The 27,865-nt window shown below is 37.7% G+C and overlaps 1 protein-coding gene across 1 annotated transcript in view; it reads left to right on the top strand.

The window, feature by feature from the left end:
• The window catches only part of LOC113060092 (serine/threonine-protein kinase ULK4), a 199,219-nt gene that overhangs the window by 37,855 nt on the left and 133,499 nt on the right, over window positions 1-27,865 (top strand). The window contains exons 20-22 of the mRNA XM_026228913.1: window positions 8,146-8,307; window positions 11,405-11,587; window positions 13,808-13,935. Of these exons, the coding sequence (XP_026084698.1) occupies window positions 8,146-8,307; window positions 11,405-11,587; window positions 13,808-13,935 (473 nt within the window). The remainder of the gene's footprint in view (window positions 1-8,145; window positions 8,308-11,404; window positions 11,588-13,807; window positions 13,936-27,865) is intronic.

Genomic DNA, 27,865 nt, shown 5'->3' with positions numbered 1-27,865 from the left:
TGTTAATATGTTGGGAGAGTCTTCTGCTTTTAGGACAGTGAATTTGTTTTAAAGGAATTACATAATTTCACAGGCTTCGAAGCTGTTAAAGTTTTTAACACTCCATCTTCAGTTTTTGTTTCGGTGTGCATCTGCTTTTTTAAAAACGTGGACTAGTTTAGGTTCGACCTCTTGTTACCATATTGAGTTACTGACTGGTGATATTGCGATAGAGAATTTGGGAGAAATACATAAATTCAGTAAAGTTTGGCTTGAGCTTGGCCCGAGGCAAGAATCGAGCTGGGAAGCTCAGCAGAGGTGTGTGAGAGAGAATGAGGCAGGGATTGGAGGACAGATCTCTGGTGAGAAGCTGTCCTCAACCCGTAGCCCCTGTAAGTCTGACATTGTGTGGGTTTTGGAGGCAGCTGCAAGTTTATATATAAACATATACCGGAATAAGTCTTGTGTGCATCAAACCAGGTTGGTCAGGCAGAGCACATGGCATATTTGGCACAATTTGGTCAGGGTATCTGGCTTATGCTGTGTCTTAACCAGTATTGTTGCAACCGGTTTCAAGCGACAAGTAATTTGTATGTTCACTAGAGATTTCGGATGTACTGAAAAAAGTTAAATAAATTACCATTCCAGTTTTCTGTAATATACAATTTTCATTATCCGTGTGCTGTTTGATTGACAAATGGCTTCTTTTTTATGTGTGTGATTTAAATGCACTCACACTTTGCTACACTTTAGACATTTCTGTAGTTTCTACAGTTTTTACTGTATATCACCCATTATACTGAAAATTCACTTTACACTAACTGATATAACTTTTGCAAAATGGAAATTTTCTGTGATGTCAAACCCTACATGCAGTGACTTACTGTATTTTTAAAAATTGCTGTATATTACTGTATTTGCTGCAACGACCTCTTTGGAAGCATTCTATTGCTTGCTTCATTTTCCTCATTTCTCATATTTGGATTGACGAGATTTACACCATATCTACAACACTGCAACAGCTTGGGACCTGTGCTTAGGACAGACTACACTTAATGTTACATCTCTTATAATGATTGAAAAACCTTCGTGTCAGAAACAGGGCGAGCGCTTGGAGTACATCTGTACTTCAGAAGATTTATATTTTTGTCTGGCTTCGCTTTGCGAGCCTCTGCTGACTATGGAGGAAGACTCAGAAGCATCACTGCAGCACTGCGGGTTTTGCCCGAGGATGAACCCGCGAGAGTGTAAGAGTTACGGAGAATATCTGAACTGTGTGTCGATGCACCTTACGAGAGAATAAGAACAGTAAGCAAGGTAAAAAAAAAATATATATGTACGTTTATCTGCGTGTTTGTCAACATTTTTGCACACCACTTTGACCTTGTAACATTTACCCGTCAACATAGCGGTAACAAACTTTACTATAGTAAACTGTGCTGTCGTTTCAAACTACTTTTTTCAGCTTATTGAATTACAGAATTAAAATTACTTACCTTATATTAACATTTAAGATAACTAATGTAAGATTTTCTTCGGTTGTTAGTAGTTAATGTTGGCCAGTAGCCTATTGAGAAAATAAAATCGTATGTTAGCTAGGTTAACAGTGTTGCTAAACGATGTTGTGTTGTCTTGTGTTAGATGCCTGATGTTTGGGAACACAATGATATGATACATTTATGGGATGTGATTATAGACCTTATGCATCAGGAAAAAGGTGTGGAGCCATCTTTAAAGTTTCCACGTGAGCATGAAGGCCCAGTCCCCAACACGTTAGACAGAACAGAGCCTAATAGAGAGACCAAAGAACCAGCCAGAAGGAGCAAGCTGAAGTGGCCAAAGTCAAACGAAGCAGATGCATGGCGCAATTTGGACTTGGACCTGATCAAGACCCTAGAGGGATCACTGCGTGGAGGGGCCGAGACTAAGCTTAACCTGATTCGAGACATAATATACCAGACCTGTAAAGACAGGATTGGCGAAATTGTCCCCAAACAGAGGACAGCCAGGAGAGAGAAGGGTAGGAGGGAAAGGGAAATCCTCCAACTTGTGCAAAGGCGTCTGCAACTCCGTAAGAACTGGAGGAAGGCAACCCATGCAGAGAGAGAGGGTCTGAAAGTCCTGTGGAAGGAGGTCCGGAAAAGGCTAGCCGGGCTTCGCAGAGCAGAACGCATCTGCAAGCACAGCTCCAGGATACGTACCCCAGCCGGCAAAGCCGACAGTTGAGTTCAACATCATGCCCCTCAAGCTCAGCTCAAGTCGTGGAGAAGGAAAGGTCCTCTTCCACACCTGGGCCCAATGGGGTCCCCTACAAGCTCTATAAGAACTGCCCCAAGGTACTAGAGCAGCTATGTTATCTGATGAGAACTTCCTGGAAAAAGCAAATCATTCCATCAGAGTGGCAAATAGTGGTAGCAGTCTTCATCCCAAAGGAAACGAACTCCAAAGACATTAGCCAATTCCGAAACATTGCACTACTGAATGTAGAAGGGAAGATCTTCTTCTCAGTGCTAGCCAGGAGGATGACCAACTATCTGATCGAGAACGGCTATGTTGACACCAGCTGCCAGAAGGCAGGGGTTCCAGGTTTCCCAGGGTGTGTAGATCACTCCACTATGATCTGGGACCAGATCCAGGAGGCCAAGCGGGAGAAGACCGACCTGCATGTCATCTGGCCTGACCTTGCCAATGCGTACGGATCAGTCCCGCATCAGCTGGTCAACTATGCCATGGAATTTTTCCACATGCCCACCTGCATCAAGAACCTGGTAGCTCAGTACTTTAGCAACTTGCAGATGTGTTTCTCTCTCCAGGACTTCACCACCGGGTGGCAGCGGCTCAAAGTAGGAATCGCAATGGGATGTACTATATCTCCAATACCGTTTGTAGCAGCCTTTGTGAGAACCCTCATCGGGGCAAGGCAAATGGTTGGGGGGGATCAAACTCCCAACTGTTAAGAGGTTTCCTCCACTGAGGAGTTACATGGATGATGTCACCAGCCTCCTTCAGACAGCAGCATGCACATCAAGACTGCTGAAGAGGATGGACGAATTGATATCATGGGCAAGAATGAAGATCAAACCCTCCAATTCCCGGAGCTTGTCACTCAGAAGAGAAGTCAGAAATGACAATACCATCTTCGTCATTGGAGGGGAAAAAATCCCACTTATATCAGAGCAACCCATCAAAAGCCTGGTGAGGCAGTACACTGCAGACCTATCTGACAAACAGATGGGGAAAGCCGTCATGAAGTAGCTCTCTGATGGACTGGCATCGATCAAACTGGATCGATCAAAGCCAACTCCCTGGGAAGTATAAGGTCTGGTGCTACCAGTTTACACTCTACAGGAGGGTAATGTGGCCCCTGAAAATGAGTGAGATTCCCTCATCAACTGTAAGTAGGATGGATGGAAAAGCCAACTCATTCATCCGAAAGTAGTTGGGATTGCCACGGTGCCTATCTGAAACCAGTCTCTATGGAAAAAACATGCTGCAGCTGTCACTACAGTCCATACAGTTGGGCTACATGCAAGAAAAGACCAGGTTGGTTCTCGAGCTGAGGGAGTCCACAGACGAGTCAGTGAGGAATGCAAATTTCAAGGTCCTTACCGGCCGCAAGTGGAATGCTCAAACCGAGGTCGATCTAGCTGTCGGCCGGCTACAACACTGGGAGATCATGGGCAGAGTTCAGGCAGGAAGAGCAGGGCTAGGATGGGGAGAGACGCCAAGCTTTTGGTCCAAGGCCAATCGCAAGCAAAGGAAGGAGATGGTGGTAGCAGAGGTGACGAGGATGGAGGAAGATCGCTACAGAATCAAGGCCGTGTCGCAGGGTCGAAAAGGAAGCTGGAGAACCTGGGAGGGAATCATGAACCGGAACATCAGTTGGTCAGATGTGTGGAAGATCCCAAAGGCAAGACTTAGCTTCCTCATTCGTTCAACCTACGACACGCTTCCCTGCCCTCGGAACCTCCACCATTGGTTTGGGAATGAAGAATCTGGTGTACTCTGCAATGCCCCCAACGCAAGGAGAAGCACCAGATTAAGAGAAACAGTAAGGCCCTTCTCCCCCAACCAGGAGTGGAACATAAGGGTTGACCTGGACAGGCAGCTCCGGTTCCCCACATCTCTCCGGCCAGACATAGTGGTGTGGTCAACCAAGGCAAGATCGATACACCTCATTGAGCTTACGGTACCACTGGAGGAGGGAATTGAGGCCGCCTTCGAATGGAAGAAGGCCAGGTATTCAGAACTTGCTGCTGAGTGCCGGTGTCGTGCCGTGCAACCCAAGGAAACCTCGGCATCCGACCTCCACTGGGTAGATGGTCGTCTTCCAGCCAGCCAACCATCTACCCAGTGGAGGTCGGATGCTGAGGTTTCCTTGGGTTGTCAACCATACGCCTCTTGAGGTCAGCAGGAGTGACTGGAGGGAGGCTAAGGAGGGCAACAAAGGATCTGGCAGAGGAGGCAGAGAAAGGTAGCTTTTGGCTGAGGAGGAAAGATAGTTGTTGGTGGAAGAACACCTAACCCCAGACAACAGCTGCAGGGAGACCAGCGGTCTGCTGCAGGGGGTGACAGGGAGACGTCCCTGTCACTGCTCCACCACCAGGAGACGTTCCAGAATTAAAGGAGCAAAACGTTGGTGAATGGTGGTTTCTGACTGATGACCCTGCAGTTGACCCATGGGCACTGGAGGAGGTGCGAAAGGCAGCAATGCCCAGCAGGTGGTAACATCTTCCTGTGCAATTACATTGTATTTTTATATATATATATTACCAGTATGTTAGTTCCCTTTTAAGTTGCTAATGCAATGCTCTACCACTGAGCCACAGGAGCACATTTTAAAATAAGCGGTCCATTCATTAATTCAGACAAACTTACCTTTATGCTGTGTTTCCATCATATTCTCATCTCTTCTTATTGAATGAACAAATGATCTGACACAAATGATCTGACTCAGTTTGACACATTTAAAAAAAATTATATGCATCTTGACATTTCCATCCTGCATTTTTTTTCAGTGATATCCCAAAATTCCCATGAATATAGGTGGATGGAAACATAGGTAATGACTCCCCAGCCTGGAGACTTTGGCTGGTCAAGCCAAGTTCACACTACACGACTTTAAACATCGGCAGATCACTGTGCTGTTCAGACTACATGACTTGCTGTCTGTCTTGAAGTTGTTGTGGTTTTCACGCTACATAACACTATGTAAATGATCCACAACAGGGGGGTCACACACTACATGAGCTGACAACAACTGTCAACCAACTACTTTACATGGTCCCCAAAACACTTTTTATATATAAAAAAAAAGCTAGATTTTGTACTCAAAACAACAATTGAAACAATAGTTGTTTATTTGAAACTGGATCCAGGAAGAAATCAGTGCTTCAAGCTGTTTGTGTGATAATCCATTGTTTCCACCTTTTCAGTTGTCCAAATTTTTCTTAAAGTCATAAGACCTCCGTTTGTCTTCAGAACACAGTTTAAGATATTTTAGATTTAGTCCGAGAGCTCTCAGTCCCTCCAATGAAGCTGTGTGTACGTATACTGGTATACTGTCCATGTCCAGAAAGGTAAGAAAAAATACTGAAAGTAGTCAATGTGACATCAGAGGGTCAGTTAGAATTTTTTGAAGCATCAAAAATACATTTTGGTCCAAAAAAAGCAAAAAACTATGACTTTATTAAGCATTGTCTTCTCTTCCGTCTCTGTTGTGAGTGCATTCAAAACAAAGCAGTTTGTGATATCCGGTCCGGTTTGCGAACGAATCATTCGATGTAACCGGATTTTTTTGAACCAGTTCACCAAATCGAACTGAATCATTTTAAATGGTTCGCATCTCCAATAAGCATTAATCCACAAATTACTTAAGCTGTTAACTTTTTTAATGTAGCTGACACTCCCTCTGAGTTTAAACAAACCAATATCCCGGAGTAATTCATGTACTCAAACAGTACACTGACTGGACTGCTGTGAAGAGAGAACTGAAGATGAACACCGAGCCGGACATGGACAGTATACCATGCACACCGTTTCATTTGAGGGGCTGAGAGCTAAATCTAAAATAACTTAAAATGTGTTCTGAAGATCAATGGAGGTCTGTGATCAATGGTGGGTTTGGAATGACATGAGGGTGATTTATTAATGACAGAATTTTAATTTTTGGGTGAACTATCCCTTTAAAGCCATGTTGTTGCTGCTGTTAATTTTCTGCTGACCTTAATCACTGCCATGCTCCATCTGTTCCTGTATCTGGTCGCGACACCTGACACCACGTGATGTCAAGTCAGCCAACCGGTCCAGATATTTAACATTCTGGATATTTGTTTGGCGTCTGTTCACACATAAAGATTGCCGAGCACTGATCACCCGACAATGTTCCTCCGATGACAGTAGGCGAGTTCATTTATTTGCAATTCAGGCTTAAATCAGGCTTAAAGTTCTGTTGTGTGACCTGCTTGGCATGGTCATAATGAGAGTGTGTATGCGTGTATGCATGTTGACGGATGAGAAATGTGCTCTGTTTAGTTGTGGGTAATTTCTAGTCCATCTAGTCAGGGCAGTATACACTCTCCCCTCGACCGCGGTGAGATGATCCCTAAAGCATCTAACTCAGGCCTCAGTGGAAATAGACTACCTGTGTACATTTGAAAAAATCACCTATAACGGAGCGTATTTGTCATGTGGAATTTAAATTCGAATTGAGAAACCTTAGGCTGGTGGATTTTATGCCTCTTTGACAAGGAAATAAAGCACACAGCCCCCCCCCCCCCACCTCTTGCACCCTGTAGCAGCTGTCAGTCATTTCCCCTGCTCTAGCGAGTGCCAGCTCTAGTTCATTACCTAAAGCCTTCACGAAGCCAGACCACCAGACTCCAGCACAAAGACATACGATTGGCCCAGGGACTCTGGAGTAGCTGCTGTTATTTGTGTTGCGTCAGAATATATGAGAGTTCTTTCTACTTTTTGCCTCCAAGATATAGTATGTGTATTAATGCATCTCTTCCATGGACTAAGCTGAACTTGTTTTTAACTTCGAGATGGGGGTCTAGGAACTACATTACAGTGAAGGCGTTTATATTGCATAGCAGCAGTGCACAGTGTAACTGCGCCTGTAAGATATGCCCAACCTCTCCATTTGCTATTTTCCTCACTCAACTCTGCATGCTTGCCGTTTGTTGAATGCTGTTAAATGTTTAATTTCTACCAGATACGGTTGCAGTGAGAGCCGCTCAAGGACAGGGCTCCAAATACATAAAAACACAGCCAGCGTTCGTTGTCTGCGAGCGAGATTCGCTGTGGTGTGAAATTTAAGGAAATTATTTCACTCAAGTAGGAGGGTGTTGTGGGACTATTAGGTCATGATGTAATTGCGTGAAATTTGTAAAGGTCTGTGTGTCCCACTTACAAATGAATTTATGAACGCATGTATTAGTGTAATGCTTAATGCTACAGCCTCTAATTTAGATTCAATAAAACGTGCACGTTTTTAAGAGTACGATTGCATTTAAAGACTGCATGAATTGCTTCTAGTAGCCCAATATACTTTACTTATGTAATCTGATGTTTATGGGGCTTGCTTTTAGCCATGGGGAATTGTTTGGATCTTGAAAAGTGGGTGTTGCATAATAGAATAGTGGAGGTGGATCCAGGGAAATAGTTAAAAACTAGGAAGTCCTGGTAACGTCAACCAAAATAGTTTTTGAGGTGGAGCAAGTTTATTACATTTTGATTTAAACATAACAAAGTTGGTTAGATTATTAGAAGAAAATACTATTTCCGTCTTCCTGCACTTAAAGAAAATACCATTTCAGTCTCTCTGCTTTTAAATTTCATGTTTCATTCAACATTACTTCCCATTGTTTTGTAATTATTTGTGAACTTTATTAGCAATTTATTGAAAGTATTTTCTTAGCAGAATTTCAAACGCATATTTTGTTTTCAGTGTAATGAATGTTAATTTCATCATAAAAATATCCGTCATTTGTATCTGTTTGTTATTTAATGGACCTGAGTTAACATGAACTAATAATGAACAGTTGTTAAGAAAGATGTAAATGAAATGTCCAGATGTATCATTAATTTACTAACTTAACTGAGTTTATAGTATTCTCTCTCTCTCTCTCTCTCTCTCTCTCTCTCTCTCTTCTTGTTTCTCAGGAGGAGTTGGTGGTGAACCACATGGCTGCCAAAACCATAGAGAACGTGTGCAGCCGTGAGTCTCAATACGCCCAGGGATTCATCACTGCAGAGGTGGGACCTGCACTTTGGTATCTGTTCACACACTCCACAGTGGATGCACTCAGGGTCAGCGCTATATCTGTGAGTATTAAACACGCATGTTAAAACTCATCATTTTAACAGGGTGTTTCAACACAAAGTTCAGTTGTGCATACTGTTCAATTCAGTTTCCATTCAGGGAGTTGGTTACAGAAGTTGCAGTGCAAGGCAAAGCAAAGCAAGTTTATTTTTAAAGCACATTTCATGCACAATGGTAATTCAAAGTGATTTAAATAAAAGGAATTAAAATAAACATACAAATAATCACAACAATAATAATAAGAATTCAAATTACATTTAAAATGGTTTAGAAATGTATTTAAAAAGAATTTAGACAGTTAAGAATAGAAAATGATGATGCATAAAATACAGCACATTAAATTTTGACATGACACAGTCCCCAATTCAGTAAAAGCATAAGTAAACATGTGTTTTGAGTCTGGATTTAAATATGGCTGCTGATTTAGCACATCTGATCTCTACTGGAAGCTGGTTCCAACTGCGGGTTGCATAATAACTAAAAGCGGACTTCTATTGTTTTGAGTGAACCCTTAGTTTTTTTAACTAAATCAATCCTTATGATCTGAGTCAGTGGTTCCCAACCTTTTTCCTTGGGGCCCCCCCTATGTACATATTTAACAATCTGTGCCCCCCGAATATATATATTAGTGCTGGAAAAAAATTAATCGCATCCAAAATAAAAGTTTGTGTTTGCATAATATATATGTGTGTACTGTGTATAATTATTTTGTATATATAAATACACAAATATGCATGTATATATTTAATATTTTTATTTATTTATATATAAATTATTTATATTTATATATAATATAAATTATGTATAAATGTATATACATGCAAAAAATTTAAATTAATACATGCATATGCGTGTATTTATATACAAAATAATTATACACAGTTCACACACACATATTATGCAAACACAAACTTTTATTTTGGATGTAATTAATTTTCTTCCCAGCACTAATACATATATACATTCCCTGCTGAACAAGTGTGGAACAAGAATTGATCCTTGAGGGACTCCACATGTCATGGACGTCCTCTTAGACTTATGATCTCATGTACTCACATAATAACCTTCTCCCTTCTAACCTGGACCATTTGAGGACCAAGCCCAACCCAGTTTTGCAGTCTCTCTAGAAGTATGTTAATGCCGACAGTAGAGCTGTGAATCTTTGGGTAGGCTTCGATTCGATTCACGATTCATAGGTTTTCGATTCGATTCAAGATAGATTTTTGCAAATTTAGAACGATTGAATTAAATTAGATTCAAATTAAATTAGTTTTGATTATAATTAGTTATAGATTATAACGATAAGATTCTGCATTCTTTAAGTGCATTCACAGGATTATTTAAATGCTTCCCCTAAATTCTTTAAATGCTTAGTCAGACAGCAAATTGCACACCAGCCTTTATTGTTAGAGAACCATAGGTTAGAAGAAAAAAAGAAAAAACTTTTGTCCATTGTTAGATGCTATTTTTATGATGCTATGGCATATGTAGAAATGTATGTAAGCCAAGATTAAAAAAAAAAAAAAAAAAAGAGCTTAAAAAATGTTTTATGTATAAGCTAACATTTTGTGACACCAGGGGTGTAGCCATCATTTCAGAAGTGACATAAATGTCAAATACAATCATGTAGCCTATGTATTATCATAATTATTATTATTTTTATAAAAAAAAAAATGTTTACAAGGAATTTTCTTCTTTTGTATTACTTTTAATTTGCTGTAAGAAATCAAATCAAATTTTCTGCACAGAATAAGTTAGAAAATTATATTTTATAGTTTCTGTACTGTAATAAATTGTCAATTAGCACTGCATCATTCATAAATTGTATTATTTGAGTTTTTTTATTAGTGTTTCATCAGTTGATTCTGCTTTTATTCAGTTTAGCTGCAGATAAAGCCTGGCACATCTATGAGAGCAAGCTCAGTTCTCTTTCAGTGTGAAAACTTTATCTCATTTTCATAATATAAAATGCTATAGTAGCTATTTAACTTTTCCTCTCCATCAGCGAAGGATGATCCTGAAAGAAAACACGCCCGTTGTCTGTTTGCTAAAGCAACAAACGCTACTCTCATGCATCTGATTATCAGATAAACCTCAAGCTCATATTTCAAGGTCGTTGGTAATTCTGTGGTTATTTTAACAGTTTCCTTCGTACATTCGGTTCATCAGCATTGTTAAAACACATTTATCATTCAGTGGAACTGTGCATATTATTTAGACACTTCAATTTCTGCTCCGTCCATTAAATAAATACAGCTTTCGACTGCTCAGAAAACGCCGTCGATAAAATGCAGAGAGCCATTGAAAAACTATAGAAAAGTAAAACTACTTCACTTTATTATTACTGGCCACGAGTCCTAATTAGAGAGATCACACATAAGCTGCGTCACAGACGAACGGAGCGCGAGCACAATCCTGTGACAGTCTTGGGGCAGTAATAGTGGAGCGTGTGAAGGAGAGAAGCGATTCACGAACACTGTTTGAGGTCTCCATTAATTGGTGCTTGTAGTAATTTAATGTACATATATTTTGAAAGCACTGAATCACTAGAACTCGCAGTTCATTCAATTCTTAGCATTTTAAATCAATTACTGTCCAAGATCCGCAATTGTTATGAAAGCTGCAGTTGTTATGGATAAGAAATCCTAACTTTCAAACAAAAGTTTCTAACTTTTCAATACAAAATTAACTTACAGTATTAGTGGAGATTGTAGTAAACTCATATAGAAACTGGAAACATACATGGTAGTTGTGTCATCTAATTGTCCACATGCATTATTTATTATTACTTAAGTTGATTGTTACTAGTGGCAATATTCATGAAACTTGTTTTGTTTTACAATAGCTTTGTACAAGAATGATCAACTTTTGGGCATGTGTTTTTTTAAATCTATATTTCATGATACTGTGGTTAGTTGTTTTCTTTTTTAACCTCATCTCTGCAGTGGTATCAAAGATTTATAACCTTTTGATTACACATTTATGTTCCTTTAAATAAATAAATATTTAATATTATGTAACAAAAAAGAACAGCAGTATTGAAGATTCTGTATTTAGCCCACCTCCGCCCACCTGTCTTACCTTTATCTGCCCTTCCAGGCTCTGTGTAAAATAACACGCCAATCTGTGGGAGCCTTCCAGAGTGTGATTGACAAGGTGGGATTACCCAGCATCCTCAGTTGTCTGGTGTCAGGCATCAGCCGTGTCCAGCAACACATGCTCACTATGTTCGCTGCCATGTTGGCATCAGGAGCACATTCCCACAGAATGGTACAGGACCGGGTATGTACATTATACACAAACATATGCAAAAAATAAATAAAAATAACAATAATTTTGTCATTTGCAAGTAAACATCTACTGTATATAAACATTAATAAATGGACAAGTATATATATATATATATATATATATATATATATATATATATATATATATATATATATATATATATATATATATATATATATTTGAAACCAGGATCCCAGTGTCCAGACCAAACATTCCCCAAAACGTTAATAGCAGGTTTTCTAAAGTTTTCATGTAAACCAAATGTGTACAGTCTTAATAAATAATTCTCTAATCAGTCAATGTTTAGGATGAGGTTTTGGGATTTCACGTGGCTGTATAATTTATAGTTATCAGAAATATACAAACATGTTTTTATATATTTAAATATTAATGCAGTGGTGGTTTGAAAGAAACATGCACCTTAATGATTGATGTTTTTATTTTCTCTCATGTTCTTTTTTTCTTTTCTTTTTTTTTTGCATTCAGAAAACATTCACTACATTTGCTTTCACTTTAAATGAGAGTGTTAAAACTAGTTGAGAAGAATATCTGTAGGGAAACCTGAAAGGACAACTGTGCTGTGTTGCCTACAATTCAGTGGAACACAGCAATTTATAGCATGTGAAGTCTTAGTCGAGATTAAATTTGAGTTAAGTTTGGAGTAGGGGAGCATCTGTGCAATTGCCCTGAGAACATGGCGTTTTGTACTTCCTGTATAGTAGTTATCAGTCATGTCTATTTATATAGTGCTTTTAACAATACAGATTGTGTCAAAGCAGTTTACAGTATTAAATAGGAAAATAGTGTGTAAATAATGCAAAATGACAATAGTAAACAGTTCATCATTGAATTCAGTGTAACTGAAACTGTAATTTCTGTTAATATTGTTACACTATCATTCAAAGGTTTTTTTTTTTTTTGAAAAGTTCTTTGTTTGTCAAGGCTTTACAATAAAAACTGTCTATTTAAAATTTCATACAATACCATTTATTCATTCACTCAGTGGCCATTATTCCAGTCTTCACTCTTGCATGATCCTTCATAAATCATTCTAACATTTCTTATTATTATCAAAGTTGAGAACAGTCGTGCTGTATAATGTTTTGTTAAATAGAATGTACAAAAGAACAGCATTTATTAGAAATGCAAATCTTTTTTTTAAGGTGATAAATGTATTAACTCTCACTTTTAATCAATTTGAAGTGCCCTTTCTGAATAAAAGTGTTTGTTTCTTAAAAATCAAAAACACCTTGCTAACCACAGACGTTTGAGTAGTTGTGTATTTTTTTTTTAGCTACATTCTTTACCCATACAATTCTTTCAAAAAAAGTTCCAAGTTTCAAACACTTTGTTTCTCTTAGATGTAGCCTGCAGCTTGTGAGGCAATGCAGGCCATGCTTCATGTCAAGAATGAACAAAGCATTGTATGACTCTTCTTTGCTCTTCATCTGAGGCAGTAATCAATTGGAAAATGGCCTGTAGAAATTGATTGAAATGCCACTGTACAATGCTATATTTCTTTGACCTGTATTCATTTGCATGTAAATTTCGTATTTGACTCTGAATATCAGAGAAGAAAAAATATATATATATTTTGAGTGCCTAAAACTTACTGGAACACCTCTGGACCAATTATAAACTGCTGTGGATTTCTATGCTTAATTCCCCTTACAAATAGAAGTCCAGAACGCTGCGTGTTTATTCAAACATTGTCTAGCATAGAATTTTAATTTCAGTGAAGCGCCAAGCGACTGGGCTAATTGGGTAAGGAAGTGCCGCAATCTCGGAGTGCAGCTTGGAATACTGTTGATGTAATTATGATCCATGCCTAGAGTACAGTTGGTGCTTTTGAAATTAATTAACTCCCCTTCTCTAGCTGTAGTTAATCCTAATGTTTTGGACTGTTTTGCTTTTGACAGTTCCCCCCCAATTATGCTGATAAGTGAAAGTTAATCAATTCCTCCTGATTTGCTGCCCACTGAATGCTGTGGAGCTCATTAGCTTATTAACCTCTGTTTTATATCAAGTACATTTTGGGGGGCTTTTCCATCCCCTCCAGCACCTCGCTATGTAAGTGATAGGACCTGTCAAATTACTGTCAGACAATTGGGGCTTATGCCACACTAAATGTCCAGAGACCTCCCGGTATTTTTAAATGATGCACGCCCGCTAACAAGACTAATGGCTAATGGCTTGAACGCCTCTTTGCAGGACTTTGTTATGAAGATAATCCGCTCTCTGGAGAGTCCGTCTTCAGTCATTCGTGCCAAGGCCTTCCTTGTTCTACTGCAGGTCCTTATGAACAACAGAGAGATGCTTCTGCTTTGCTGTAACTCCAGGTAAACTCTATAAACAATGAAATCCCATCAACCAACTGTGTAGAATACATCGACAGAGCACACACATTATAGATCCGATGAAGTGCTTCTGTTCCTCAAAAGCACTGATAGCCAAATACACATGGAATGGTAAACAAGACACTAGCACAAGGAATAAGACGATATATGTTCTTTTTGTGCCCCATATCCAAGTACAAACATCATAAACCACACTACAAACCACACAGCCACGCTACAATGCATTCCACATGAATCAGAAAGAGACCATCAGGGAGATGGAGGTATAGAAACACATGGACTTAATCAATATCATATATGTTTTATAAATGGCTGGTAGAGAGATGCATGAGAGGAAGGAAACTTCAGTGGGTCTGTTGCTCCACTGGACAATAGCTGTTTTGGTTAAAGATTTAAGAGTTTCAGTGACTTTTCAGTAGATTTCTACACATCATTCATAATAGTTTGAACAGCTACTTGAAAAGTTACTTTGGTACCAAGTCACTACTTTAATTTCAAAAACGTTATTACTCCAGCTTTTCCACAGTACCAGGAGTACCGAGTACCGACGCGCTGACAGGCGACTCCTTTCAAACACTCCCGTATTTGTGTAAGTGTCTGGGAAGAGTGTCAAAAGTTTAAATTTACATGTTTTTGCAGCACTGAGCATTATAGCCAATCACAGATATGTTTGAGTGTGTGAATGCAGAGGCATGTAAGTCAGAATAGAGCTGAAGATCTTTGCCCGAACCCGACGGGTTCGGTCGGGTTCGGGCTTAATTTCTATCATCTTACGCGGGCTCGGGCCAGGCTCGGGCTTGCGCTCCGGTTTGTGAGGTAAACGAGCGGTCATGTGATGTGTTTCGATTAGCGCGAGAAAGATGCGAAAATGAATGCTGAGTAGGTGTAACGGAGGCTTGCCTCTGGTGATTACGTTTTGGTTGCACCAGCAACTAAAGCAAACTCTGAGGTGTGGAAAAGTTTTGACCATGGTTATAATGAGAATATTGAGTGAAAAATGACGCACCATCAGTGAGCGCAGGAACGCGCTGAAGACATCTACAGTGGATTCAATCATTTTCCTCCACATAAACATGTAGACCTAGCCTAATCTCTGTGAGTAAAGGTTTTTCAAATGATAACTAAATATTCATTGAGTCTTAAATGCATAATGTTGACAGAGTATTTACGCTAATGTTGGCATTATTCTTTTATTAAATAAAGCAAATCCGGCGGAGCCTTTATCTTAATTTCGTTATTGCCAAATACCCATCTTAATTTAAAATTTATCTTAATTTAAATTTTTTTTTTTAAATGACTCGTTTTTATTGGTGTGTTGGTCTATTTATAGGTTAAATGAGCCTATGTCTAGAATGATGAGATGTTACGATGTGACACAGGACTTATTTTATTTCTTTATTCCAACTTCCAAGTGGTCTAGTATACGTTAGTTATGAGTAAATTATGTTAAAACATGAATAAATTGCTCATTGTTGGCAAAAGGCAAAAGAGCTGTGTGCGTGCGCACATTTTAATAATGTCGGGCTGTAAACGGGTTCGGGCTTTAAAAAAGCTGTCAATCAAAATGTACTTGTCGGGCTCGGGCCGAAACCTGTCGGGCCTAACTTTTAAGGCCCGATTACAGCTCTAAGTCAGAATCACCAGAGTTCGTTCAGCTTGAGCTCTGCACTTTCGCGAATAGTTCTGCTATAACCAACAAAGTACAAACACAATGTAAATAAGAGATAAATTTTGTGGTATAGACACATTTTTGGATTATAACGGGAGTTTTCACCCAGTAAGTGAGCTTGTGCTGTGGCTGAACAGAACAGATATCAGCTTCATCAGTGTTTCCCATACATTGATTTATTTGTGGCAGCGCGTCACAATAATAGTAGGGCCTTTCTCACCGCAGGAACCTTTCATAGTACCAGAACTAAATGTGGAACTACCCACTTTTTGGCATTTTCGCATTTTCGCATTGTCAACTTATTTCGCAAGTATGGAGAACAGCGATAGATGTACGGACACTGAAGTGGAGGCACTTGTAGCAAATGTAGCACTGCCAGTTGTTGTTGGAGGTTCTTAGTCCTACTTTCCATTCTTTCAATCACTATGTATACGTCGACATTCCATGTTCATTATTGTAAAAACCGTGAGATACAACAAAAATACAGCTCCTATCACAACGTCCTCCATCTTCCTGATGTTAACGTTGTTGTTCTTTTGTTTTCGCTCTTGAATGCCACGCACAAATTAAGTTGTTGTTAACCGGCTTATGTTACTTCCTAGTACACACTGTTAGTGCAAATGCAACCCTTTAAATAGTAATGGGAAATAGACACGCAAATTCGTCCCAGTACTTTTAGTACTGCACATTTAGTTCTGGAACTAAAGCGGTGCAAAAGGCCCTAATGACTGCTACAAATAGATTTTCCAAAATGCTTTGACTTTAATAAGCATGAGATCAGCACGTTTCAAAGTCAAAACTTGGAATGGGTGTTTTTATATAAACATTTCTTTGTAGAGCACCGACTGTCTTTAGAAAAGTTTTGATGCAATTTTCATTTAATCTTTCCTATAATGCCTGATAAAGCAGTGTTAATGAGCACAGCACTGCTTTGTGTACTACTGTTACCGGGGAAACCGCTGTTTCTGCTGCTCCTAAAGTGCCTCCTGCTGGCAGAGAATGAATGTGCATTTTCAATAAGCCCATTTACTGTTTTATATATAGCCTATATTACCCCTGGGGGAAGTGCTGCCACACATAGGTTGTACTTTCTGTGTATAACCTAGTGCTGGGCGGTAAACCGGTTCATACTAAAAACCTTACCGTTACCCAAGAGCTTTGACACAATTCGAACACTGAGTGACAGCGCATTGTTCGCCATAAAAATGAACATGGATTGACATGGAAACTCAGTCACATGGGTTTTTGGCTAGGTTTAAAACAAGAAAAAGAGTAACAAGAATATCAACCAGCAGAAAATGCATTGCACACCTGATTATGCATGAAAAAAAAAAAAAAAAAACGGTATAATTTTGGAGAAAAAAAAAACGTGATATAAATTTTTGGTCAAACCACCCAGCGCTAGTATAACCCATTCACAATTTTAATAAAAGTTTTATTTTTCATAAGTACACGCTGCAAAGTTTCAGGAGTGACAACTGTATTATTAAACTGAACTGTGTGAGTTGAAAACACAAGCAACCATATACGTTTGAGTATAGTTATATAATTTGAGATAATCTGCTCAAATAAAAGTGTAATTCAGCCAGGTGTTTTTTTTTTTCCCCATTTTGTGCCATTTACTGCGATTGAATCTAGGAGCAATAATGCTTTTATTTTGATTTGTTTTTCATATTTTATACAAGTTAAATTTAGTTATAAGCAGTATTACAAATGGCAGCATTGTCGTTCATTATTTAACTTGTCAATATACTGTACGTTTCAGCTGTAAAGCAGCTCTACAAAAGGCAGCTGTCCCATCATCCAGCTTAAGTTCAAGCATTGTTCTCATCAGATGTTGTTAGTGGAGTTTCTGAAAGTTAAGTGTCTTTCAGACCACAAGTAAGGAAGCAAAAAGGCAACAATGGCAAGGGACCACTTAGGTGACAAAAATTTACAAAAACAAAACAAAAGAACAAGGAGAACGAACATGTTGTGATATTGATTGAGGTACCTTGAAGGGATAGTTCACTCAAAAATAAAAATAAATTAAATTAAATTTATGCATTTAGCAGACGCTTTTATCCAAAGCGACTTACAGTGCATTCAGGTTATCAATTTTTACATATCATGTGTTCCTGGGGAATCAAACCCCAACCTTGCGCTGGATAGAGCAGTACTCTACCACTTGAGCGAAGTTCTTGTTTGACAAAAAATTCAAAAGATATTTTGAGGAAAATTTATATATTTTCATTAACCCTCTGGAGTCTAAGGGTATTTTTGGGGCCTGGAGAAGTTTTGTCATGCCCTGACATTATTTTATTTTTTTTCAGTTTCTTATAAATATCTAAATGGGTAAAGTATAATCTTACTGTAATCAGCACAAACTGGGCTATAATAATATGTGAAATGCATGTATGTACATTGTGTTTTTGAGAAAAAAAAATGTTATGCGTGGTTGGTGAAAAACTAAAAATGTTAAAACGCTTGAATAAGGCACAAAAAAAAAAAAAAAAAAAAAAACACATAAAGAACAATGGATCCTGGGATTTTTGAGAACTGGAGCTTGTAGCCTAGAATTTTTCTTTCTAAATTATGTGAAAATCATCTTGTTTACTCACTCACAGAAAACAATATATTGATTAAAATTTTCTAAGACACTTTTTGTTGGTAAAAGTCATATGCGAGTAGGCGTCAACTATCATGAATATCATTGTGATTTATACCTGAGAAGACAAAGGCCCGCATTATGAGCTGCATAATGAGCCATTTAGTCAGCTGTCACTGAGAGGGAAGGGTTACAAGAAAGAATGTAACCCTTACATTCTTATTATTATCATAATTATCATTATTATTATTATTAATGTTGAAAAGAGCTGAGAATATTTTTCTGGTTTTTTTAGGGGGGATAAATTAAAATAACACCTTTTTTTGTTACATTTGTTACAGTTACATTTATTTGTTACATTTATATTATTTATATCAAGCTTTTGATATAGTATTGCATATTGTTATTGAAACTTCATAATATTTCACTTAATTATACATTTAGTCAGGATTTATAGTTTGGAAAGTCTAACTAGTAAAACGTTTACAGGTTATGTGAAAACTAGCACAAGTATATAAATAAATATAAAGAGACTTACTCATGTTTATGATCTCTGCTGAATAGAGGACTTCATTCTTTTTTCTGAGGAAATCCATTTCTCAAATCCTCAACCACATCATCTTTTCGGGGTTAATTATGTCTTTATCCTCTCATTGCGAAGCAAACAGTAAAATAAAAAGAACTTGAAGAACAGTCTTGCTGCTTTTTCTTCTGTTATTGGCGTATTCAAGCCGCGCGCTTCAGTTTGAATCTGAATAGCGCGTTCAGTGCGGGGGCGTGGTCACATTAGATATAATGAAGGGAGACGTGTAAAACGGACATTGCGTTGTTTTCATATGGATTACTTTATCACAGAATATGTTTTGTTTAAAAGTAGACATGTCAGGCTTTCTATAAATATCTCTCATGTCTCTTCGTTGAGTATTCACGGAGTTACAGTTCATTTTAATGACGTGTTTGTACATGACGATCAGCGCAAACAAAGGCTGCAGACAGCGCACCTTGTTTGTTATCTTTATTTTATAAGTGCACAAAGCTTTGTTGTTATTATGTCTGTATCCAAAAAAAAAGTAGACCCTTTACAGATTCGATTGATGTATTGCTCTTATCTGTATGATTAAAACTGAAAGTGTAATTTAAGTTCTTTTCGGGGGTTATCTGGAGAAAATGACTCAAAACGCGTATCCGCGTTAATCGACTCCTTCAAACGTAATTTATAATGTTAACTTCAAATAATACGCATAGTAATTTAAAAATGTGGTAGCATTGGATCTGGACAGGAAGGATAACTCTAGGAGGGGTGTGTCACGATTCTGCCTTCTCACATCGCGATACAGGTTCGTGGACCTGCGTATGGCGATTTCGATTTCATATCGCATATCGTTACAGCCCTAATAAATAACTGTGAATGAATGTGTGCTTAGTATTTTAAAATATGCCATACAAGCTCAAATTCAACTCTAGAAGCATTTTTCTGTTCACTGCAGATGCTGTGAAAGTGTTTAACATGATGGTGAGCATCGTAATTGTTCATCTCTCTGAAGGCATCTGATGCATCATGTCAGTGTTAGCTGGTAGAGCTTGCACTATAAATGTGTTCATTTTTTTATTTATTTATTTTTGAGAATGACTGGTGAAGTACTATAAAGTAAACTGAACACTCACTGCATGTCCCCCTCCCTCCATCATATACAATCAAAGTCAACGGTTACCAAAGCAGTTTGTCATCATTCTTCCACATAGTTTATTTTGTATTTTAGAATGATATGAGGGAGAAGAAAATTTATTTATTTATTGAACTATCCCTTTTATTTATTTTAATTAAACCGAGTGAAGTTGATATTAAACATAAATTCATTAAAATGCAGTGACTAAAATGTATTTGTAAAGTAAAATACCAATAATCTAAATATTTCTTAAAGGTGAAACATATCCCAGTTTAATGTGCAGAGACAACTATACATTAATAATAGATTTCCCTGATTTCCCTGATCTAGTTAAAACACTTAGACTCTGTGGCACAAAAAACAAAACAAAAAACAAACATCTACAATACAAATTCTGGAAAATTGGCTTCCTTAATCCAGCTCTTTTTTTGCTTTACAGCAACTTGAGCCCTAACTGTGAAACCAATGACAGAAACAGGCCGACCATTTAAAATCCGTTCCTTTTTCCAAATGTATGTCTTTCTGTGAATCTTACATAAGAAGACTGGATCTTGAAACTGATCTCACTATTCCTTTTGTATGTACATCTTCAGAATACAACTGGTCATTTTCTTTAATCATGTTTTCCTAATTTATCTATAATTAATTTGAAGCCAGTCTTGAACAGCTGAAGCTCCTAATTGGCCTCGTCACTGTCTTACAAAAAACAGGATGTCTGCCTCACTAGCGCTTCCTCTGCAACAAGCCCAGGAATTAAATGTGCTCTCTCTTCTTGCTCTCTCTCTCTCTCTCTCTCTCTCTTCTTGATATTCTCCATGTACTTCCAAGTCCAAGTAGTGCCACACTGACTGAGTTTGTCAGAACTGACCCTGCATTCCATCTCCCAGAGTGAGAGCGTTTCCTCGCTGTTCTCATAAACACTTCTCTAATTAGCTGTGCAGCGTCTGCTGCATGCAGGCCTGTCAGATGAGTTCTGCAGCCTGCCTTAGATGTGTCAAACCGGACACGTTTTGCCCAGCCCCTCTCTGGTCTGAGCAGACAGATAGAGTTCTCCCAGCTCCAAGATAAGGGGATGTTTTTAACTCAATGAGATGGCAACAGGGCTCAGAGGTAGTGAGAAGATGTCTCTGTTCTAGGATTGGTCCTCTGGAGGTTGCTGATGGAGGAGGGGTTGAAGCTCTACTGGAGTTTTTAATTTGAACGTTGAGATAAGAATGTTTCATTTTAGAGACTGCAGAAATGGCCTGGTAGAATATCTGCATTGTAGAAAACATAACAGTGGTGATAAATACTAACTGCTACTGCTGTTAAAAGATAATTCTAACTCCATTATACTCTAACAATGTGTTTGTGGGCTAATAGGCTAAAAAGCTAATATGCTGCAGCGCGGGATGTCAGTAGGTTGCTAGAATGTTCTGGGTAATTTTAGGTTGTCACTGGTTAAACGTAAGAAAAAGTCTACTCAAGAAAATTTCTGAGATTCTAGCTCTTGCTTTAAGGTAAAGGTGAAATTGTCTATTGGTGATTGTCAAAGGTCTGTTGTCAATATTGTCGCAATGCATAAAGGTAGCCAAGTAGATTGCGACTCCCCCTTTATTAGATTGTTGTTGATCTTAACTTTTAGTTAGCTTACCACATTAACTACTATTGACATTGCCACTAATTATTGATTATTTGAAACCTTACTGGTGGCTTTTCAATGCACTGCATTGTACAAATTGCTAAATAAATAAAATAATAATTTGAACGAATGTAGGAAATATGACTAATTCAGTTCAGTATGCAAATTAAAATAGCATGATAATGGTTAGCTAAACTGTTGGTTATTGTGGTTGGAAGTGTGAAAATTCTATCATTGTCAATGGAAAACTTTTCTTAGAAGTACCCCAATAGCAAATTGATGTAGACAAACTAAAATGAATGAGTTCAGTAATGTTGGTATTGAGGATGAATTTAGGATGGAAATACTTTATAAGACTTTATAAGATTCGCACCGCTTTAGTTCCAGGACTAAATGAACAGTTCTAAAGTAGCGATTTTGCGCGAACTATTTCCCACCACCATTCGCACAGACAGTGTGTACTAGGAATTGACATAAGCTGGTCGACAGTGATGTAATTTATGCGCCGGCATTCAACAATGTTAACAAGGAAGAATAATGTGAACAACAGGATGATGGAGGATGCTGTGATTGGAGCTGTTCTTTTGTTGTGTTTTGCGGGGAATGTTGACGTATACTGCACATAAAGTGATTGAAAGATCTTAAAGGAGGACTAAGAATCTCCAATGACAACTTGCAGTGCTACATTTGCTGCATGTGCCTGCACTTCAGCATCCGTCATTTAATCCGTTTATCCTACTTGCGAATTAAGTTGATAGAATGTTTACAGTATGTTTATATGGAGTTTTAACATTTACATTTTTGAAAAGCAGTCGAATTCCTCACAGAATCAATGACACAGATGTTATTGATTCTGTGAGGAATTCGACTGCTTTCTTCACTGTATCTCCCATCGCTGTGTATAACGGTGTCACGTGATTGAGATCAGCGCATGGCTCCAACTCGAGCAGATAAAAGGACTGCGCAGCCCGAATTAGTATCGCAGATTTTTTCCGCTTTCAGTTTGTTTATCAAATGTAGCTTTTTTGTTTTATTTATCCAATGGAAATCGATCATGATGAGAAGACAAGGCCTTTCTTTGACTGAATGCACATTGCGAAGATGTCACGGGACGCTTCTAAGCCCAAATTTAGCAAAAAATTGTGGCAATTACGAAAATTTGCAATCCTTTGCAAAAATTACGGAGTTTGCTTGATTTTGCGATAAATTCAGCGATTGCAAACCCGCAAAGTCCTGGAGGGACTGACTTTTCATAATCTTTATACTGCTAAAACACATTTGCTTCAATCTGTTAGAACAATCATCTTACACTACCAAAATATTTTTGAACAATGAGATTTTTAAAGGTTTTTAAAATGCTTTTTTATATATATATATAATTATTCTGCTCACCAAGACTGCATTTATTTGATCCAAATTACAGCAAAAACAGTTTAATTTTGAAATATATTTACTACTTAGAACTATAATATAATAACTTCTTTATTTTAAAATGTTACCCGTCAAGGAAACCAGTGACACAAGTCGGCAGCACAACTTTCGAGCAAAATGAGAAAGAAGCATTTTTTTTTTTTTTCAAAATTGGTGATTTTAGTTTTTTTGCAGAATCTGTTAGTTGATATCACAAAGAAGCCTCTCCGTGTTTGAGATAGCAGTATTGGTATATTTAAAAGCGTACATTTTGAGGTTGAAATCAGCTTGTTTCTCTGAGATTCTAGCACACAGTAGGGGCGTTTCATTGTCTGTCTGTATTTCCATACTGGATAAGCCGGCTTTTGTTTCTTTTGTTATTGCCCCCGCCCTCCGAGGGAAGCGTGGCTACTTAGTATGCAGCGCTCTGGCCGGCTGTAGCTGATATCAAAATTCAATGAAGATGTATGCCGCAAAGATGAACACAGACGAACTGAACCGTGGCCGTTACACCGAAAATGCTTTGAAGTACTTCTTCGACAAGCCGGATACTTATAAACAAACGCTCACTGTTTCAGAAGACGATCTTAGCGACGATGAAAGCGGCATAATAAAACTGTATAATATCCCTAATCTAAAACTGAGCAAAGATGACGATGAGAAAGAATGTATTGGACTGGCGTCAGACGAGTTGGACCGTAAGATATCAGAGGCTATATCGATAGTAACATTTGATGGGGATAAAGACAGAGAAAGGGGGAAAATCCGTAACATTTACATTAACAGTGCAAACTTTGGATCTGCAAGAATACTTTTCTGTTTCTTATGGGGTGAGTTTCCATAAACATCAAAGTTTGTCGTTTTGTGTTCATTCTAAGAACACACGTTATCTCATGTTTAGTCCATGTTTAGACCTTCCCATATCTACCTATTGTTATTAGCTAGCTCATCGGTTATCACAGAATCCTGTTAAAAAAGTCCTAATGCTACATAATCAATTCACGAAGTTGTATGTAGAAAACCAGCAAACAAATAAAATTAGCATCAATATGTACTTTTTGTTTACATAAAAATTTAAATAATAACATTAAAAATGATGGCCACATTTGAAAGATTAAAGATTTTTTATAAAAATATAAAATTCACATATTTCAGCCTCTAAATCATTTTTATAAAAGTCAAAAAAGATAAATTACTGACATTTACAATGCACATTCTCCTTTATTATTAATAGTATGCGGTCCGATTTTTCCCGTTGTATCTGTCGTTGCTATGCAGGGGGTATGGCTTATCTAAATGAGATGTAAATGAGCCCCATTGTCACTCGCACCAGTGAGAACTGCACAATCTTCAGAGGCTATTTCTGCTTTTTGAGCTTTTTTGAGTGCCTACCTTCAAATGGCCACAACTTCTCCAAATATTATCAGATTTCCATGCGTTACACATCGTTGGAAAGCTTGGAGACTACACTTTCAGAATCTGTGAATAACTCAAAATGCCCAAGAACCGACTTGTGTCCCTACTTTCCGTGATTGGTCACAAATGTAGTTTATTCCTGAGATCAAAGCTGAATTTTCAGCATCTTTACTGCAGTCTTCAGAAATCATTCTAATATACTGATTTGCTGATTATCAATATTTAAAACAGTATCAATATAAAACAATATTTATACATGTTTTTTTCTAGGATTATTTGATGAATAGAAAGACCCAGATAAATTGATTTAAATTTAAATTGATCAAAAGCGATGATAAAGACATTTCTAATGTTACAATTTCTATTTCAGATTAATGTTGTCCTTCTGAACTTTTTTATTCATCAAAGAAACTTGAAAAATTCTACTCAACTGTTTTCAAAATAATAATTAATTCTTTTTAGCAGCAAATAAGAATGATTTCTGAAGGATCATGTGACTGGAGTAATTATGCTGAAATTATAGCTTTGAAATCACAGAAATAAATTACATTTTAAAATATTTCCATGCAGACTTGGTGAGCAGAATGATTTTTTAAAAAGCCATTAAAAATCTTACTGTTCAAAAACGTTTGACTGGTAGTGTATATTAGCCTATAGTTTGACGTTAAAGATATTTATATTAATTAGGTGAGTCTGAGAAGATTATTTGACTGTGATTTCACATGTATTGTTTGTATGAAGGCTAAATTAAAAAAAAAATGCTGAACATTAACTTATTTGTGATGGTTTTAAATGAGGTGTCAGATTTGTTAAATTCATTTTTCATAAGTTTATATGCACAGGCATCTGTTGTGGGCATTCTTTCGAGTTTTTACGAGGCTTTTTTAATGGTGTTCATATTGATATCACAATTAAATCGTATCAACCGAAATTTAGAAATATATTATGATATAAATTTTGGCCATATTGTCCTGCCCTGTGTCAACGGTAGTACCAGTTGTGCTGGTTAGACCCTCCTCCGGAGTAGGAGCTCATTTGGTTCTTGAAAAAAGCAGTCCGGTACTAAAATCGCATCCAGTTCGTGCGGTGCGAAAACGCCCAAAAATTGGGTAGTTCCACAATTAGTTCTGGTACTATGAAAAGGTTCCTGCGGTGCGAAAGGCCCTTATATGTGCATAAGCAGGGATACACATAAGTGATGTGCAAGTGTGACCAGAATTAAAAATGCGCATGGTAAATTCATTCAACTTTTATAAGTCAACTTATTTGCGCATGGTTGACAGCTGTTAATGCACAATCACTGTAAAACATGAAACTGTGACATTGCAATCACTGACACGCTTCACTCAGCAGTGCTATAACCGGCAATGCAAATACTTACTTGCCAGCAAGCCGGCAAATTAAAAGCTTGCTGCTTTTAGGTTTGAAAATGTAGAAAATTCATAATTTTGAGTATACTATAAAATTACTGTATTTATATTAAATAGAAAAATAACACGTTCAAATTATTAACCCATTTAACGCACTCGCCCCTACCCAGACCTGTGCGGATCATATGCCATTTCATACTGTCAATTGATGACTAATATGAGGCAGGGCAAAAACTTACTGCATGATGGAGCCTAGAGAATATCCCTAAAATTCAACATATGGGGCAAAATTCCCCTGTTTGAGATTGTGTCTCATATTTACAACAATCAATCAATAGCCTTTATTTATATAGTGCTTTAAACAAAGTACATTGCGTCAAAGCACTGAACAACATTCATTTGGAAAACAGTGTTTCAATAATGCAAAATGATAGTTAAAGGCAGTTCATCATTGAATTCAGTGATGTCATCTCTGTTCAGTTTAAATAGTGTCTGTGCATTTATTTGCAATCAAGTCAATGATATCGCTGTAGATGAAGTGACCCCAACTAAGCAAGCCAGAGGCGACAGCGGCAAGGAACCGAAACTCCATCGGTGACAGAATGGAGAAAAAAAAAAAAAAAAAAAACCTTGAGAGAAACCAGGCTCAGTTGGGGGGCCAGTTCTCCTCTGACCAGACGAAACCAGTAGTTAAATTCCAGGCTGCAGCAAAGTCAAATTGTGCAGAAGAATCATCTGTTTCCTGTGGTCTTGTCCTGGTGGTCCTCTGAGACAAGGTCTTTACAGGGGATCTGTATCTGGGGCTCTAGTTGTCCTGGTCTCCGCTGTCTTTCAGGGATGTAGAGGTCCTTTCTAGGTGCTGATCCACCATCTGGTCTAGTTACGTACTGGATCCGGGCGACTGCAGTGACCCTCTGATCTGGATACAGACTGGATCTGGTGACCACGGTGACCTCGAACAAGAGAGAAACAGACAAATATTAGCATAGATGCCATTCTTCTAATGATGTAGCAAGTACATAGGGTGTTATGTGAAGTGTTTCCGGTTCCGGTTTACCTAATTAATACAGCCTAAAAATCCTTTAACGGATTTGGATATTAAAAGCATATTAGTATGTTATGTGTAAGCCAGGTTAAAGAGATGGGTCTTTAATCTAGATTTAAACTGCAAGAGTGTGTCTGCCTCCCAAACAATGTTAGGTAGGTTATTCCAGAGTTTAGGCGCCAAATAGGAAAAAGATCTGCCGCCCGCAGTTGATTTTGATATTCTAGGTATTATCAAATTGCCTGAGTTTTGAGAACGTAGCGGACGTAGAGGAGTATAATGTAAAAAGAGGACACCCAAAGTTAAGACATATCACATGAGTGCAAATGTGATACTCATCTTATACAACAGTTCATTAAGAAGTTAATAGTGTGCTATTTTAGACACAATGTTGTCTGTTTTGCTAAATTTTGCCAACCAAAATTTAAAGACAAATCAGAGTCGTTCGCAATGCACAGCGGCATTTCATTCCTTAATCCACATTTTGAATGAATTTGGTGAACCATTTGGCGCATTGATCCATTGGCCTATGTTGGCTTTGAAGTGGTGCTGCACAGACCGATCAGTCTATGACACAAAAGCACAAGGAGTCGTCTGCTCTCTAAACTCTTTCGGTACTTTGATGTCATACACCGATCGGTCTGATGGTGATGATCCGATTCTAGTCGAACAAGCCTAATGATTCAATGAAGCATTCATAAAGAACCATTTATTTCACTGCTGAATGAATCAGCCATTTGAACGAATCAAACGAATGGATAAATGACTCAATTACTTAATCATTAAGACATTTACCAACACCTACTGGCAGTTTTAGTGTATTATTTAGAGTAATTTATTTTCTTTTCATTTCATTAAATAAATAATTTAATATTTTTATAGAAATAATAATAAAATTAAGAAAATAAATTATTAAAGTTATAGTTCACCCAACCAAAAATGACAATTCTGTCATCCTATACTCACATGGTCCAAAAGAGTATATGTAATAAATTTTATCAAACAAAATATTTCTTGCTAAACCTACTTTTTTGTAATCCCTGTTTGATGCTTTGCACAACAATGACTTTAAATGATCTTTTCAGAGTAATTTCTCCAAATTTGATGTGCAATTAATTAGATTAATT

The sequence above is a fragment of the Carassius auratus genome, chromosome 41 (genome assembly GCF_003368295.1).
Source record: "Carassius auratus strain Wakin chromosome 41, ASM336829v1, whole genome shotgun sequence".
Taxonomy (NCBI): Eukaryota; Metazoa; Chordata; class Actinopteri; order Cypriniformes; family Cyprinidae; genus Carassius; species Carassius auratus.
This window is presented reverse-complemented; position numbering and strand designations above follow the sequence as displayed.